This window comes from Musa acuminata, chromosome BXJ2-6, assembly GCF_036884655.1.
Source record: "Musa acuminata AAA Group cultivar baxijiao chromosome BXJ2-6, Cavendish_Baxijiao_AAA, whole genome shotgun sequence".
NCBI lineage: Eukaryota > Viridiplantae > Streptophyta > Magnoliopsida > Zingiberales > Musaceae > Musa > Musa acuminata.
Window position 1 is genome coordinate 2,386,240 of NC_088343.1, and position 18,005 is coordinate 2,404,244.

At 42.4% G+C, this 18,005-nt stretch overlaps 3 protein-coding genes across 4 annotated transcripts; all 3 read right to left on the minus strand.

The window, feature by feature from the left end:
- Positions 1-1,979: 1,979 nt before the first annotated feature.
- On the minus strand, positions 1,980-4,719 carry LOC103986712 (ABC transporter G family member 1). The gene is made up of 7 exons (XM_009404802.3): positions 4,331-4,719; positions 3,766-4,230; positions 3,611-3,697; positions 3,399-3,527; positions 3,124-3,315; positions 2,939-3,025; positions 1,980-2,857 (listed from the first exon to the last, which is right to left on the minus strand). Exons 1-7 carry the CDS (start codon positions 4,661-4,663, stop codon positions 2,174-2,176), a joined length of 1,977 nt encoding a protein of 658 aa, XP_009403077.2. The 5' UTR covers positions 4,664-4,719; the 3' UTR covers positions 1,980-2,173.
- Positions 4,720-9,750: 5,031 nt separating this feature from the next.
- LOC135613405 (plant cysteine oxidase 3-like) lies at positions 9,751-11,073 on the minus strand. The gene is made up of 5 exons (XM_065110433.1): positions 10,900-11,073; positions 10,662-10,816; positions 10,432-10,564; positions 10,025-10,231; positions 9,751-9,953 (listed from the first exon to the last, which is right to left on the minus strand). Exons 1-5 carry the CDS (start codon positions 11,018-11,020, stop codon positions 9,832-9,834), a joined length of 738 nt encoding a protein of 245 aa, XP_064966505.1. The 5' UTR covers positions 11,021-11,073; the 3' UTR covers positions 9,751-9,831.
- Positions 11,074-16,046: 4,973 nt separating this feature from the next.
- On the minus strand, positions 16,047-17,849 carry LOC135613406 (transcription factor bHLH94-like). Of its 2 annotated transcripts, XM_065110435.1 has the most exons (3): positions 17,057-17,849; positions 16,395-16,784; positions 16,047-16,303 (listed from the first exon to the last, which is right to left on the minus strand). In XM_065110435.1, the coding sequence occupies exons 1-3, from the start codon at positions 17,474-17,476 to the stop codon at positions 16,199-16,201; spliced, it is 915 nt and encodes a 304-aa protein (XP_064966507.1). In that variant the 5' UTR covers positions 17,477-17,849; the 3' UTR covers positions 16,047-16,198. The 2 variants fall into 2 exon arrangements, with proteins under 2 accessions (XP_064966507.1, XP_064966506.1); XM_065110434.1 differs by having other exon boundaries at positions 16,047-16,784.
- Between the last annotated feature and the right edge of the window lie 156 nt (positions 17,850-18,005).

Below are 18,005 nucleotides of genomic sequence, written 5' to 3' on the forward strand. Positions count from 1 at the left end.
CCATCGCCAGTAGTTATGATGTCTCTTGCGCATCATTTATTTGGCCTTGGGAGCATGCAGGTGCATGGATGTAAACCCTAGGGCTGTCATAGCTTCCAGATGTCAAGCCATCATGGGGCTACGTACCAGAGCTTTCAAATGAACTGTACCCATGAGCTCTGGATATCGATCAGCTCGGCAGTGTTGGGAGCTTCGAGGGCCACGGTAGCTTACGAGGTCTTGTACTCAGCTGCTCTGGATATTGATCAGCTTGGCAACTTCATCAACAGTAGAGCTTTCATGGAGCCTGTACTCGGTACTCATCTCCTCGTGTTTGCATTAGCATGATTCCACGGAGGAGTGTTTAAAGCTGCTGAATCATGGATGAGATGGAACCCTTCCTCTCTCGAGATCTTAGTTGGGACACTGAATAATCAATCAACATGGCAACCTCATCGACAGTGTTCAAAGTTTCACTGTGCTCATCAACACACGGAGATTGGCATGGGTGAAGACCCGAGATATATTGTTGATGTCGGTAACCAATCGGATCATTGAATCTGCACCATCTAATATAAATTTCGATATCAAATAGTGTGATCGGTTCCATAATTCTCCGTGGATATTAATCATTATGATCGAGATATGAGATTTTGATGTTGAGTGTGGTCAATTCCATCAGCTCAGAATCCTCAGATAAAGAGGAGTCCATTTCACCTGCCAAATCCAGTCTTCCAGAACTCGAAAGAAAAAGACCAGGCAACAACTGTACCAAGTCATCTTGTTATCTCAATTGCAGAAATATTAATTAGGTTTACTGCAGAAAAATAAGGCAAATGATTAGACAAAAGACCATCAATAGCTGGAATTAAAGTCAGGATTAATTGTTATGATCATTTGAAGCCCAATGTTCTCTCTCTAGAGTTTTATGTGGCCCATTAAGACTGAGCCGCATGCAAGGCTTTCCTCGGCCTCTTCGCGGCCACCGTACCTCGGCCGCCGCCGCCGTGATGGCTCTCACGAACGGAAACTGAGTCCGGGCCTCGTGAAACCATAATCCATTGAATATATCTCATAACACCTATACGAGTTGTTTAGACTCGATGTGATGAATATGTTAATTAACTTATAGGATTTGATCATGATTAAAGATAGTATTCGGCGTGCTAAGTTTGGGTGAGAAGCAGTGAATGATTCAAACACAATAAAATTAATAAATCAGACATATTAATCTCTTTTTTTAGGTTCAAATGCAAAATGATAAAGACGATATTAAAATCCAAAACTTTAAAGTTTTAATTAACTAAGTTAATTGGTACATTCGATGAAGGATGAATTGGTAAACAATAAATGAAATATATATATATATATATATACATATATATTTATATATATAGACATAACTGTTTAGTAAAATCATATTTCAAAAGTCCATTGAATGTTATATGATAAATTTACCATAATGATATTTTTATATTTCTTCAAAAATATTTTTTTATTTAAATTAATATATAAAATAGAGAAAATGAACTCAAGTAGTGTTACAAAAAAAATTGTATGGCTTAAATATATAATAAATAAAAAATAATCATATAAATGAATGTAAAATAATATTTAAATATCAATAAAATAGTACTCTATCATATAAAAACATAAATAATGTTGGTTGGGGAAGAAATCGAAAGAAAGGGGAGGAAAATGAGGGTTATAATTTCTATGGTAATTTTTTTATTTTATAGAATATTATAAAGTACTTTTAATTTTTTTAAAAAAATAAATATTAACATCCTATAAATATAAAAATGCTAATGTTACCCTAAAGTAATATCAATATTTGAAGAACATTTTTAATGTGTCATATGGGTTAAATATAATTTTTTTTAAAAAATATCAAGCATTAATTCGTATTGAAATCTTAATATATATTTTAAATATGTTCTCAAAGGCATCCTAAAATCACTTTAATCATATTTCTAATGAATAGATGGGAGGAACAAATAAGCTTAATTTGCTGGCATATCACAGTACACAAAACCTTATTTATTTCTGTATACAATATACAAAAATCACTAACTCTTACAGTCCAAAAAAAAAAAAAAAAAAGGCAAAGAAAATGGTACAGGAAAAAAGAAAACATGTTAATGATGATGAAGAAACTAATTCCACCCAGAGAAAGTCAAAATTGCTGCATCAATCAAGGGTTTGGTTCTGTGTCATCTTCTAGGGGCTGTTCCATGACCTGCATGACCTTCTTGGGTGGAGCATTCAGCAGCTCCATGAGCATTGGCTTCGCCTTCTCACTCACCTTTATGATGACCAAGAACAAGAGCCTGTAAAGGATCACCATGAGGAACAGTATGGCCAGATCAACCCACTTGGAGTAGCCCACCTCCATCTGCCAGTAATCTTTCACCACAGTCTCCCCAGTCACGGCGGCTGCTCCGCCTGCTTCGCTGCCGGGGAAGGTCAGACCGATGAACTCGTTCTTGAAGTAGCCCTGGTTGGCGTACTTGTGGAAGGCGATGTGGTAGACCGGGTACTTCCACACCGGCTTGGGTAGGTCTCTGGGCAATCGGAAGAAGCCACTTGACAGTATCATCACCGCTTGGATTCCGGCACCGGTGATGATGCCCATGAGGAAGTTGGGCACGATGCTGGCGACGATCATCATCAGCCCCTCCACCAGCAGCATGCACATGTAGAGCACCAGGCTGAAGAAGATGAAGTGTTCAAACCCTCGTTGGAGACCGGCGAGGTAGTACGCCATGGCCGCCGGTAGTAGCGAGACGAGCGCTAGGTAGGGCGCCGACGAGAGCGTGTTGCTGATCACGAACGCCGCCACGCCGTAGTGCCCGTTGAGTCTCTCGCGTCGAAAAATCTGCAGGAAGCGTATCGTGCCCAATTCAGTTGCTGGACAGCATTTAGATCATGAAGACAGTAAAAACAGAGTGCCTCTCACCTTCATGTCTTCCACGAAGGATGGAAATCCTCCAATCGCCATGAAAGTGAGGAATCCTGCTACGAACATCAGCATCGAACCCCTTGCCTGTAAGATTTAGCGAGTGAATGCGTGTGATCGGTTTCCATCCTTCAAGTATGACTTGCTTATAGCCAAGCATAACACGACAGGGTTGATCATCTCACCTGAATCGACCCATAGCTGAGTCCAACATCATAGAAGACGGTACCAATGCAAAGACAGAGCATGATGTAGATCGCAAGTCGCAGCCAATAGTAGCCTAAATCCCTGTACATGTTCACGAAGGATCTCTTCGTGAGCACAACGCACTGGGCAGCAAAACTGGCTTGCCTTTTGTTCTTTACCAGATCTCCTTCCTGCAAAATTCAACTCCTTGTGAGCTCAGATTTAGCGAAGCGATCGAACGATGATCGATGCCGATAAGTGACCATTAGCTCACCGTATTGCATATCTCAGAGACTCGTCTCGCCACATGTTTGCACGTCTCGGACTGCTTGTATGACATCGTCAGTACATCGATAGCTTTGTTGGCGTTGTTCAACCTCTCACTACATCCTTCTTTAGACTCCTGCACAGAGCAACAACTTTCATGAGCTTCGAGGAAGAAGCTCCAAAGCATGCACATGACAGAATGAGAATTCATCATCTGACCTTATCGAAGTCCTTGTTTATGGTTCGAAGGTAGTGATCAGAGGGGTTTCTGAAGGTTGGGCATGGAAAACCATTCAGCGCAAAGAACTGCAGAACCGAATCGTATCAGCTAAAACGATGTTGCAGATGTTATGTTGCGAAGGATGTGGATTTACCTCGTTGGTTCTGGAAGTTGGTCCGAAGTAAACGGTTCTGCCAGAAGAGAGAAGGCACAAGTTGTCGAATAGCTCAAAGACTTCGCTGCTGGGTTGATGAATGGAGGCAAGAATGGTCATTCCGTCGTGCCTTGCAAGGTTGACGATGCGATGCATGACGTGGTAGGAAGCGGCGCTGTCGAGGCCGCTGGTGGGCTCGTCCAAGAAGAGAAGCTTGGGGCGAGTGAGGATCTCGACGCAGATGCTCACCCTTCTCTTCTGGCCGCCGCTGATGCCTTTGGACGAGTAGCCGCCGATTCTTGTGTCCATGGCGTCCTGCAGCCCCATCTCTCCGATGGTCATGTCTGCTCTCTCCCTCTTCTCCGACTTGGTCATCGTCTTCGGCAGCTGCAGTTCCGCAGAGTAGTACACCGCTTCTCGTACCGTCAGCGTCGTCATCAGGATGTCATCTTGCGTCACATAAGCCTGAGTCATCACGTCGGAGGAGATCGTTAGAGACGAAGGACAAGTAGCAGATGTGAAAGAGATTCAACCATGGAAATGTAAACGAGACTAGCAATCTCACCGAAGTCCCAAAAGACAGCCTCTGTCGTCGGCCATTCACCAAGATGTGTCCGGACTGCCTTGTGCTGGACCCTAATCTCCCTGCTAATGCATCGAGAAGGGTGGACTTGCCGCAGCCGGAAGGACCCATGATGGCGGTGACCTCGCCCGGCTGGGCATATCCGGTCAGGCCGGCGAGTATAACGTGCGACGCACTCCTCCCGTTGGATGCGGTTACCCACAGATCCTCCCACGTCAGATACACTCCCCTTTCACTCGGCCCGACCGGAACAACATGCTCCGGCTGCCGGTTCTGGGTCACCAGTCCCATTTCCTGAGCTATCTCTTCTGCCATTAATTAAGCTAACGAAAGAGATCACAAAGAGAGAGAGAGAGAGAGAGGGTTGGCTTGGGTTACATTCTACCTTCGATCTACTTATATAAATGGGTAAGGGAAGAAAGAAGACGTACAGATGAGCGACATTGATTGGGGAGGTCGGACCTAATGAATCTGCAACCGCAACGTGAAACATGAACTAGCGGGATGTCAACATTGTAACGAACCCTGGCCCATGCGACATGTGAAACATGCGAATATATATATATATATATATATATATATATATATATATATATATATAACGAATGTTATTCCAACAAGAATAGTTATTTTGTACTCGAATCCAAGACTTAAATACATTGATACACAGTTGATGTATCTGAAGTTGGAATTCACGTGTGAATATCTTATACATTATTTGAATAGAAGCTAATTAAGAGAAAAACTTGATGAACCATTGGACTAACTTCTGTACATTTTATGCTCATAGAAGAAAAAGTCTTCTGTCACTTCCCAACTAAACTTGCAGATATTTGATTGACAATAACAACAACGTTGATGGAGATGGAGATTATTATCGTCAGAGAAGAGCTGAACCACTTGTTCGTCCTGCCGGAAGGTGACACTGTTCATGGAGACTATTGATGTCCGGGAAGAGCTGAACCACTTGTTAGTAATGCTGGACGTGACCGGAACCGGACATGTTCGATGCACTGCCAAAGAGAAATCCAATACTGGGCGAAGAGATTTGAAGGATGTTTAATTGTCTTTCGCAACATCATCTCATTCATATAACCTAATTCGATCATCCTCTTCTCTTGTAGTAAATTTAGAAGCAGCAGCGGCAAGGAAACAAACGAGAAACCCCGGCCCGAGAGAGAGAGAGAGAGAGAATGGAGCGAGCACAAGAAATTTCTTGATGAAGGACTTCCATTACCAAATCAGCCGTGTCAAACCATTATTCTCGTGCAAACCAGACTGACAAGGATGCTTTGACGGAGTGTCCGAAGAAGTTTGATGGTTTGAAGGTGTTTGTCTCGTGCGTCAAGGGTGTGTCACGATCACAATGACAGAAGACCCCATGCATGCATGTTTCGGTCCTTTCTCTTCTGGTGGAGGAGACAACACGATTGCCATAGGCGTGGAAGGAGATCTGTTCAAGTGACTTTGAATGCAGAGAACAGTTCCAGCAAATCCACACTCGAGATTTCCCGTTCCGACTTCTCTGATGGGGATCCAAATTACCTTACTATGCGTTCTTGACAAGGTATCAAAGTCATAATCGAACAAGCCATCATATCGGTTTTTCTATGAAGATTTAAAACTCGATCTCTATCTCGAGTAGGAGCCACATATCTCACGGCTGAGCTAAAGGCTCTAAACTGTGCAACGCAGAGCCAGAATCTGCCAAACATGTGGCAAGGACTGCAAAATTGACACATGAGAAAAACCTGCAACTGTTCTTCCTACCATTTTGGTGGAAACAAAACTAAAAAAGCTCGAAATTTTCAGATAAAAACAAGCCGAATACAAAAGATCAAACGAGGTTCAAAGATGTTGCCCGTAAGAAAGCCTTCGTGCTTGGATGTTTGTAGTAGCTTCAACTAATCCAAAAATATAAGCTCAAACCGGTGGCTTCCACACGCAAATTGGTGGCTGTGACGGCTAAGCAACACAATGTACAGGCAGAAAGGAAGACTTAGAGAAATCAAACATTTTTGTTCTTTCGTGTAGTCTTGCACCGTTGTGTAGATATATAATTTATATTTGGAAGAAGGCATTTGTTACACGACAGCCTCGTTTCAACCTCTGGTTTGAAGGCGCGCGAGAGAGACGCATAGGCAAACTAGCAACCGCGCACACATGCGTATGGTACGGTTAGAATTGGGCTGGTGTTGGGAAAATTTTACTCCATAGTCGAAGTGTCAACACGGCTCGATTCAATCCAGGATGCATAATGTTGTCCATCTCGGATTGTTGAAGTGATTGTCGAGTCAAGTTCGGTTCGGTTTGAGCCTCGTTTCCCTAGGCTCACATTCTCCCTTGGCAAGTTATCTGCTTCTTTGTCAACAAACTCCTACGCACAAGCTGAAGTCGGAAGGGAGATTTCCCGACTCGACTCCTCCGAAGTTTAAGTTAATATTGAGTAAAGTAAAAGAGAGTTAAATGCTTGAAATCACATTGGTTGACTTTTATAGGATCGGTCGTACATAATCTATTAATGGTTGTCGACTTCTCGGGCAACTGACTTATCTTACTGACCAGCGTCGACCGACCTATACAGACCCATGCTATGTGGCGTCGTTCCAAGCATTTCAAAACGGCTCTGCGGTATGCGACATCGATTTATATGATGTCGAGCAATACTAGGGCAATTAGTCACCCCGTTCGAGTCTAAAGTGTCACATCATGATAACCTAGAACTCCTTTGTTGACATTGTCATGTTTGCTAACCACATGAAGTTCGAATCAATTCGTTGATTTATCGATTTAAAATCAGATTATAATAGAAGGCGATTCAATTCTAGTTTCTAATTTTGGAAAACTAAAACATAGTTTCAAACCGATTAAATAGGATAAAGAACATAAATTAAAAAAACTTTTATTAAGTAAATTTTAATAGAAGTATTTTTTAATTTGATTAAAAAAGTTATAATTTTATTACACATATTTTTTAAAATTTAAAAATAAAAATATAATTTTTTATATTCTAAATAAAAAAATTAATGGTTCGAATCAGAATCAAACCTAAGAGGGTTCGGTTCCAATTCTTGGTTTTGAAAAACTACTACAACCGATGGTTCCGAAATCACGATCATATGTACAGTTGCAAGAAATCTAATCTCCTTCTCGACCATTTAATGGGAAGATGAATAAGATGTGGAGTCAAAACCGTTGTTCGTCGTCGAAGATGTAGGAATGCTGTCTCGAAAAGGTTTGAACGTTGTGCTCTTTGCCTGTCTTTGGCTCTGCGTGGACTCTTGTGTTGTCCGGCATGAACTTCTCCTGCTACATGCGAGGAGTTTGGTTTCCTTCCAAGTCGATCTTCTTCGTGTACACGTTCCTACCGCGTGCACATCTGACACATCAAATGGGAGAGAAGCATGAAGTTAAATGTGCTCACTGGTCATGCATTGATCCTCTCTTTCCTCGTGACCAGAAGGAGATGGGAAATATTAGGTAGCTCGACTATTTGATGGGAAGAGGAATAAGATGTGGAGTCAAAACCGTTGTTCGTCGTCGAAGACGTAGGAATGCTGTCTCGAAAAGGTTTGAACGTTGACTCCACGTGTGCTCTTTGCATGTCTTTGACTCTGCGTGGACTCTTGTGTTGTCCGGCATGAACTCCTCCTGCTACACGCGAGGAGTTTGGTTTCGTTCCAAGTCGATCTTCTTCGTGTACACGTTCATACCGCGTGCACATCTCACGCTTCAAATGACAGAGAAGCAAGAAGTTAAATGTGCTTACTTGTCGTGCAATGATCCTCGGGACCAGAGGAGATGGATGGGGCATCTTAGGTAGTAGCTCGATACGTGGCTGCATTAGATGAATATGTCACACAAGTAGAATCTAAGAAATCTAATTGATATATGGAGGTAAAAACCAACAAAGCAGACTGATCTACTCACTCGTTGAGGTGGTGACAAGCGACATCAAGTTGGGACTAGTTGGGCTTTATTATTAAATTAAGAGGAAATATATATAATTATATATATATATATATATAATTATTTAATGAAATTTAAATTTATTTGTTAATTAAACATGCGATCCAGCACATTGGCCCACTGGTTACACAAGTGGCCCAATATCAACCCAGTTACTAGTGCGTTGGAGCACGTGTTAAATGCCTTTTAGGCATTGTGAACATGATCCCAACCAACATGATTATTACTGAATTAATCTGTAATGTATTATATCTGATTTGTGAAACTATTTCTTTGTGCTCATCGTCTGCTTGCGAGTTATGTAATCTAGGTAGAACCATCAAAGTATGCTGCACATATTTATGAAACGGGCCGTTGTCAACATTAATATTATTGAGGGTGATGGCCTTCATTGGTCCAATCGAGAGTAACGACTATATAAATAGTAATGTTGTTATGTGCAATGACAACTGCATATGTGCAGTAGCATAAGCATTGCGATGACCTGTCTTGGTCGTCAGCATTATACCATTGCGTGCCATAGCACAATAAGACAACAACCTATTATCCTATTTACATTTATGTATATATATTATTATCTTAATAAAATAAATTATAAGATTCATTATAGATAAATATTAGAAAAAACTAACTATGTTGTGATACCGAGTATAATATAAATGACACACAATCATTTACTCGCATTGATAGTCAAACTTAATATAATATTATTATATTAATTAGATTTATTAATATATTTATGAAATTTATATATACATGTAAAATATTTTTTAAATATTTATATTTCAATTAATAAAATTATTTAAAAATATTTTTTATTTTTTAAATATTATCAATTAATAGATCAAATGAAAGAATATTATATTATATGATGTTATTTAATTTTTTAAAAATATTTTATAAAATATAATAAGATTCTAATTATGATAATCAAATAATAGAAAAAAAACCTAATTATGATATGATTTCTTAGAAGATAAACATGATTATAAAAAATTTTCTAAATACTTATTCTAAATCCTCCGCTATCGTTTGTAAATAAACAGAACCTCTTAAGACTCTATACGTGATAATATATATAAAAGAGATTATAAATTTTCTCTCATTTTCCATTAACCTCTATTTTATCATTTACAATAATTCTATGAAATATATATAGAAAGAAAAATAATAAATTTAGTTCTCTTTGCATATTGAAATCTATCATTGTAATTTTTTAAATGATGATATACTTAAATATCGAATAAATTTTTTTTAAAATAACATCAAAGATACATAAATCTAAATTTTTATTTATAATTATTTGATTTCAACTCTTGATATTAAAATTTTTATATAATAAAAATAATTTAATTTTTATACTTCCATCAATATTAATTTTTAGGTAAAAAAAAAAAAAGTCAGTGATTCATCATCTCTTTACATCATTATCATCACGGGAAGCAGCAGAAGTCATCCGACTTAGCTGAACCTGTACAACTGGAAAAATATGTGCAGTGTACAAGAAAAGCTAATCAATACATGTCATCATCATCTTCTTCTTCTTCATCAACAACAATGAGCTCAGGACCAAGGTATGGCGCTCCGGCAACGACCAGATCATCCGGCAATTCTGCCTCTTCAAGTATGCAGAAACCTGAATGCATCCACATCTCGTCATTCTCCCATGACTGCGAAAGCAGCAAAACGCAGCAGGTTCAAGCTTACCCGGAAGCCAAGGTATGGGTATGTCGATGTAGTAGGTTGATGGCCTTCCAAGTTCATCAGAATACGGAGGAGTCAACACATCAAGTATAGCACAGGGAGTTAGAGCAGTGAAAGAGTGTATGTTTCCTCCGCTCCTCGGGAACAAGACCGATGTCCTGGTGGATGATTGGAGTATGCGTTCTTCTGCCACAACCTTTGCTAGTCCATCTGCAAGGAGTATCTCGACAGTGTCATAAACTCTATCTCAACGTTCTCTTCCCTGCCCCATTTATGAGTTGAGCACTCCACAAGTTTCGTGTTGGTTACCCACTCACAAACTTGCTTTTCTTCGAGGGAAGATTGAGAGATGTTTTCTGATCTCAACAACGAAGGAATTAAAGGGTTGGAACTGAGAAGAAGGTGCTCACTCTTTCTGGGGTTGGAGACCCAATCATAGGCGTTCCATGACACTGAACCGTACAAAACCTTGGTGAGCACCACCATTCCCGGGTGATCATGCAGAGGCATCGTTGCACCAGCCGGGAAGCAGAACACCCCCATCTGTTTGGCAATCGTATCCATTTAGCTACTGACGAAAACGAACAAGGAGTTTCATGAACATGAATACATCCTATTTGGAGTTGGGAGGCCGACGTACCGAGAAATCTTGGCACTCATGGATGTGTATATAGGTAATCTGCTCCAACGCATGCGCTAGCACCAGTCCACGGGGGCTCGTCGGACTCCTCTCATCTACTCGCGGCCCTTCGTCTCCGTATCCATCGATTCCGACGTCGGCCGGCCCCACGCCATCTGCATGCCTTCGACGAGGTCAGTAATCAGTTGCAGAGCCACTAACGACGCATATAGATTCGTGTCGGAGAAGAGATTGCTACCCAGGAGGCTTTGCAGCCACCGGATCTGCTCGAACGTGAGCGGTTCATCCTCCCCGGTGCGGAAGACACTGGCGCATGCGTCGTACAGCCTCTGCACTTTGCTCCTCACCGCCACCTCCATTGTCGCGAAAGCTTGACGAATTCGTCGGAGATGTATTAATGGAATAGTCGATCCAACTCCTCAGATTATTTATATGCGTCGGCGTCCATCGCCGCTGTTTGTGTGAGGCTACAAGTCTCAAATGAGGGGGCGAGTTTTTCCACGCTTTGTACGTTATTTGAAACAATGGGCTTCTTCTCCCCACGGAAATCTAAGCAGTCAAATGGCTTCCGGCAAAAATCATTTGCTTCTACTGCACAAAAGTCTATTTATATTTCAATATGGCACATTAATTGATATAAAGAATAAATTAGAAATTAATTCAAGGAAGAAAATTAGTGTTCTATGAAACCCGCCTCGAAGGACAAGCCTTCTTTCTCGCTGCGGTGATCGTACAGGTGGTAATTGTAAACCGGCGTGAACCTTGAGCCGTCTCCAGGGAAACAGCGGCCACCCTGCGCACCGTACCAGCAAACCAGGAGCGTCCGATTTGGTGGGCCATTCCCCTGTATTCTCCTGGCTCCACTTGTAAGGTATTGGTATAGCCACGTGGCGCCCAAGACACATGTTGTGGAACACATCTAACTGGCGATGCGTTTGTTACCATACAACCATTACTTGTTTCCTAAAAGAAAAAGCACACGCAGAAAGACATAAAACAAAAACAATATTTTTGCTTGTCGAAACTAACGAAGGAAGATTACGATGAGTTGACCTCCCAGTGCTAATGAGAGTGGTGCAGGAACTCATAGATCTCAAAGAACCAAGGAGACGGATCCATTAACCGGAGCAGTTCTTCATCACATCAGATTTCGATGACCAAGAAGGAACTCATAGATTCTTGAGAAGCATCACTTTTTGGTATCGGGAATGCCCTGAGACAAGGATCGACACAGCCCACAGCTTTGTGGAGACTTCTGGGAGTGGTGCAGGAAAGAGCGGAATAATCTCAACCACAAGACTCGTCATATGACTTGGGAAAACCGGAAGCAGACCACAGGAATGAGCTTACCGAGAAAGATGAGTAGCGAACGAGTATGAAACCCAACACTTTAGATGGGGCGACGTCAAACCGGTGACAAGCCTTGCAGTTCTTTTCTCCTTACTCGATGAACGACAAATCAGAGGGAGCAGTGTGGCCGCCATTGGAAGGTTAAAAAGGACACAGTTTCTCGTCCACGTTACTGCGGTGGCCTATTTTTTTCTCTTTCCTTTTTGATGAAACTGTGGTCGCTTTTGATCGATTGGAAGATGCATCAACAGAAGTCTCTCTCTTAGTGCAACCCATCAATATATATGTCGAAATCTCTCTACTTAAATCGTATGAGCAAATGACAAGTCACCATATGTAATCCCACAGATCCGAAGCACGCATTAAAATTATATCGCTATGTTTAACATCACGAGAACAAGAAGAAAAGTGACAAAAACCCACCTATAACACCACCAAAGAAAAGAAAAGAAAAGAAAAGAGAGAAGGCCATGCTCGAGAGTCTCGACATGGATGGACGCGTGCAGGATCGGGCATCGTGCATGGAGATCAGAAGCCGCAGAACTCGAAACGATTGGGCTGGCCACCGTAGCCAGCTTCACGGCAGCCCTTGTCGCAGGCGCGGGAGCACACCCCCTTGGTGGCTCCAACGAGGAGCATGCACTGGTCTCTCATGCAGGGGCAGTAGCAATTCTCGGGGTCGTCGAAGTCGGCCCTGGCCTGCTCCACCGTCGCCGCGGCCACCACCGCCGCGATCAACAGAGCCATCACTCCCTTGCCGAGAGCCATGTCCGCCACTTGTTCTTTCTGTTTGAGGAACGCACGAGTACAGCACGCGCGCGAAGGGAGTAGCACGAGACGGTGGCCATTTATACGCAGGTTCGGGAGGATGCATGTATTTGGTTTAGAGTGAGAAACGGCATCGTCGGCAGCAAATCGAGGAGGAGGTTAGAGTTTGAAGTGGTCTTAATCGGAGAAGATAAAAGAATGGAAATGCTGAGCAAACCTTCACAGATTACACCAAATTAGGAGCGTTCTTTGACCATCTCAAAACAATTACATTCAACTTTCTGCTTGCTGGATCACTACTTTCAAGATATTAACAAACCATTGCTGTTCCTAATTTATTTTTATTAATCTCATCCTATCTAAAAATTTCAGTTGATAAGATAATATATTCTAATTTCTCTATTCTTCTCCTCTATAATTAGCTCTCTATGATTTCTCTATTATTAGTAACCTTGAAATGTGGAGCTAAAAAGTACTCATGAAAGTATTATAAAAATTAGAACATTTCTTTGGTATCACAGAAACCCTATTTTCAGATAACATAAATGTTTTATATAATTATAAATTCCCAGAATTATTATTTGAATTTGCAAATGTTTTAAACGTGGTGATTTCCAATAATTTCTAATAGAAAAAAAAAATCTGATTTTGTTTCTTCATTAAGAAGAGAATGTATTTATACGCAAGTAAGGGATTTAAGCAGTCAAAGATGATAGTGGAGGTGGTGCAACCGCCTGCTAAGATAGTAGCTGAGGTGGGATAACCTTTGCTGATGTGACTCAATTACTTATCGATGTGGGCGTAACATTTGCTGACGGGGCTCGACCACCTGCCAAGATGGCATAACCGTCAATCAAGATATCTCAATGACACCTTACACGGCTACATGTCGTAAGTGACTTGCTGAGGTGTCGACTTTCGTTGCTAAGGTGGATGTAAACATCCATTTTGTCCTCTATAAGACACCATGGGTTTAGAGTTTACATGCACATTACAGTAGTGTGCATTAGAAGAGTGTAAGATCCTACATTTTGTATGCCCATGTCTCCTGATGCTCCATGGTGATGATGCCATTCAAATATCTTTTACGTTGCACTGGTTGAGGAGCCAACTCGTCTAATGTTCAAGGAAATGTGACCCAATTCTCTATCTTGCATTATGTTGTATAGTTTCAGCTTAAGAAGCGTGGTTGAAGCATAACAAAGTCATTTAATCTTTGTTGAAGGAAGATATATCTCCTGATGCAAACACTGTGGATCTGTGGATGCAAAAGATAGATGTGAGAGACCATTCCAGAAACTGAAGTGAGCACAGACATCGCCCGAAGAAGTCAATCCAGTGATGGACCATATTGCTCTTTTGTCTCCATCTTTCACATGTTTTATACGGCCATTATTTGCAGGTCGCTCAAGCTGGTCATTACCACTAGGCCTTGTTGGTTTCCTGCCCTGGCTCTTCCATCACCATGAAGCTTCCATCTGGTATTATAAGGTGCCATGTACATACTCATACGTCTCTTTCTTCTACTGAAGGGGACCATGAGCTCTATACGAAGCATGCATGTGCTGTTGGATGCGCTTTTTGCGACAGCAACAATGCAAGAACAAATATGACAAATGCACACCCTTCTCTTTTCAGATTCATTTTCCACAGTGGCCCTTCGTCTCCTTCCTTGTCTCAGTTCACCACCCACCCGCACAGTCTTGCAAACCGAGTGTTTTGACAAGTAGATTCCTTTTAGCATGATGTACAACAGGTCGTAGGATTAAGAACTTTTACAAGGTTACATGTACTTCCTGTTTCCTACATGCTGCTGAGTTCATGTTTATACTCTCAAAATGATGTGCATTTTCTACTTCTAGCCCTTCATCATCTGCTCAATTCGTGTCACCAAAACTTCTCAGTCAGTAAGAACATGCTTAACCTTTGTAGTATTTGCCATGCTATGATCTTCTAGTTTGGGAATTGGTGTGGTCTTGGATATATGTATATATGTGAATGTGATGTATCACTTTTTGGCTTCTTTCTATGATAAGACAGACCTTTTGTTGATTCCTTTGAAATTATTAGAACCTTAACTCCAGGAACATTTGATTAGCTTGGAATCTAGAAGAGCTTGAGTGTTCAAGAATTCAGAGTCTCTTGCACGCAACAAAAATCAGCATGAATTGTTTTTTGTGGATCTTACCAGAATATGCAGTTATCTTTTCATACTTTGCACTAACATTTATGAATGAGAAAAGGATGGTTAAAATTCCAAGAAAGTTATACATATATATATACACTGTATAACAGAACCTATTTTCTTCTTTCTACAGTTGGAAATCCAACTGTTCACCAAATGTATAATCTCTATCCTCTTGGATAATCAAAAAGGTATGATGCTTAAGTATTGGGTTCTCAGTGGACATAGGCATTAGCACTTTAATATCCTTTCTTTTGATAGATTAGGCTGTTTTTAACTTATCATGAACAGATTAGCATTAGAATCATGGATTGAGCAGTTTCTTAGCCTTTTTTGGTCAAGCAATTTGATTCTATAGTGAGTGTTTAGAAGGGGGGGACCGAAGATTTTGGCCCCATACTGGGATGAACAAACATAAATGTGTACCAGCAGAAGAGGCTCCATTGATGTGGGGGTATGGGGTGGGTCAGATGTACGTTGCTTTCCCTCCACCACAGGGCATCTGGTGCAGGTGACATGAATCTTGTCATCCTCATCTCGCAGTGAAGGGACTTTGTTACTGCGTCGAGAATGGCCCTCTTGTCACATGAAGTAGTAGGATGCAGTCACTCTTTTGTTCTCTTCCTTCTTCCCTAGTGAAATGGTACCATCAGCAAATCCTCATGGGGGGGCTCTTCCTGCCTTTGCAGCACCACATGGCAGTAAGTAGTCACTAGGTCTTTTCATCTTTTAATCATTCATCCCCAACCCCTACAGTATCTATCCTCTTCCCAATGCTTTCTCTCTCTCTCTCTCTCTCTCTCTCTCTCTCTCTCAAACAATGACATGACATGGGAACCAAGACGACACTTCAAGGTCGCTTTCTCGATTTGAAACTTCTGTTCTCTTTCCTTCTCAGTTCTTTTTGAAGGGTCTCATTTTATTAAGTCCACATCAAATCCCTTGGAATCCAACATCTCCCATCTCCTAATCTTTCCCCTGTTCTCCACTTCTCCCATTTCCATCGACACAAGGAAACAGCTCTCTACGTATGTAACTCGAGCACTTACACTGTTTGTAGAACCTCCTGACGAGAAGGGCTCTCTTTGAATTGGCTACATGCATGCATGTGAGCTCATATATTAAAGCTATGCTTGAATACTCTTCAAGGATTGAGACACTACAACAAGATCTCAAAGCTGCATATAAGAACAGTAGTGGATTGCTGGATCTACTTATTGTGGTTAGATTACAATCACAGATTGCTGTCGCGATCAGCATCATCCTGAATCGTCCCAACCATCTGATGGACCGCAGTTGCAATTTCATCCACCGATGTCAGTTGGCAATCGTCTTCCACCTACGCCAATCGGATGAAGAAAAAGAACAGGTCGACATTGTCGGTTGCAACCAAGGAAGACAGAAGAGGAGCGTTTGCATGGCTGCCATACCTTCAGGCTGAAAGAGTAGAAGGCCATCTCGGCAATGGAGGTCACGTTGAGGTGGAGGGTGGTCAGCCGGAGGTTCTGCAGCCCCAGCACCATCTTCAGCAGCTGCTTCGGCCGCCGCCTGGAGAGGACCTTGAGGTTGGCGTGGCTCTCCACCATGGTCACCTCTATGTCAGCCACAGCCGGCCGGTTCTCCGTCGCCCCCTCGTCCGCGCAGTCATTGCTTGCGCTGCGCGAACCGGTGGTCGAATACTGGGGGAAGGTGAAGAAGTCGGCGAACGGAGCCGCGTCCATGCGTTTCTCGACTCGCTTTCGAGCCTCGAGGGATTGGACCAGTTGTTCGAGCTCTTTGACGAAGTTTATCGCCCCTCCGATGATCGATGCTTGATCACCCTGTTCATGCAGACATTAACACCTCGCTAGGTTGCTGTATCACGATTAGATCCTCTGTCTTTGGGAACCAAAGGACCCTAAATGATGACCAGATATGAATGCAAATACTGTTACTGGCTCTGAAAACTATACGCCATAAAGAGGACATCAACCGAAGGGAGATCAGAAAAGTGGCACACACAAACACACACAAAAGCAGCTTAAATCAGTGCAAATGCAATGCCAGAGGAAGGTTAGAGAAGAGGAGGAGGAGGAGGGTGAGGAAGACAGACCCTTTGAACGTAGGAGGCCGGCATGAGTGATTGGAGCACAGCCAGGTACTCGTTCATCTGCTTCCGCCGGTTCCGCTCCACGGCGATGTGGGTCATCCTTTGGTTCTCCACCTCCTCCTGGTTCTTGAAAACCTTGGTGCGCCGCCTCTTCCTCCCCCCTGCCGTTGCCTCTCGGCCGATGACCAAGGCGCCGTCCTTGGAAGCTGTCTCCAGCAGCGACGAGCTTGCACCCGAAGAGACGTCCAAATTCCCATGCATGCCACCTCCTCCACCACCACTTATCTTACAATCTAACGCCACACCCTTCTCCTCCCCCTCATCACCAAAGGCGTAGCACCACGCTGCTCCTCCCATGTTGTACAACTCGTTCATGGCGCAACCGAAGAGGTCCTGTGGGAGCGCCACAGCTTCCAGTGCCATATGCCTCTCTCTCTCTCTCTCTCTCTCTCTCTTCGGACGCTAACACCAAGGAAAGCTTAGATGGGCGCAAACATACTGAGACCGAGCTCTTCTTTCTCCTCCTCCTCCGTGGCGGTGAGAGAAAAAGCTACATACAACTTGGTGGGGTGCTATAAAGGCATCAATGGTGACAAAAGCAACGCAACATTTCCGTATAAGTCCAACGGAGGGAAGGGACACGAGTAACGTGGTCTGTGTTAGCTTTTGTTAAGATGTAGAGGAGGCGCATGATGAGCTATAATTAACCTCTGATGATTCCAAGGCCCAAAACTCTAGAGTCGAACGGCTCAGTGACGACTGACAGAAAAGAAGTGGCAGCAGCCATTGGAGTCAGAAGCTCTCCATTGCCTTGCAACACCGGTGACAGCCGCATCCCTTATTAAAGGACCCATGTCTTTGCCTTGTTCTTTTTATATGCTTTCTGGAGAAACGCCATGTGATCTTCTCCTCCAACTCCTCTGCAATCATCAGCCTTAAAGGCCCAACACCT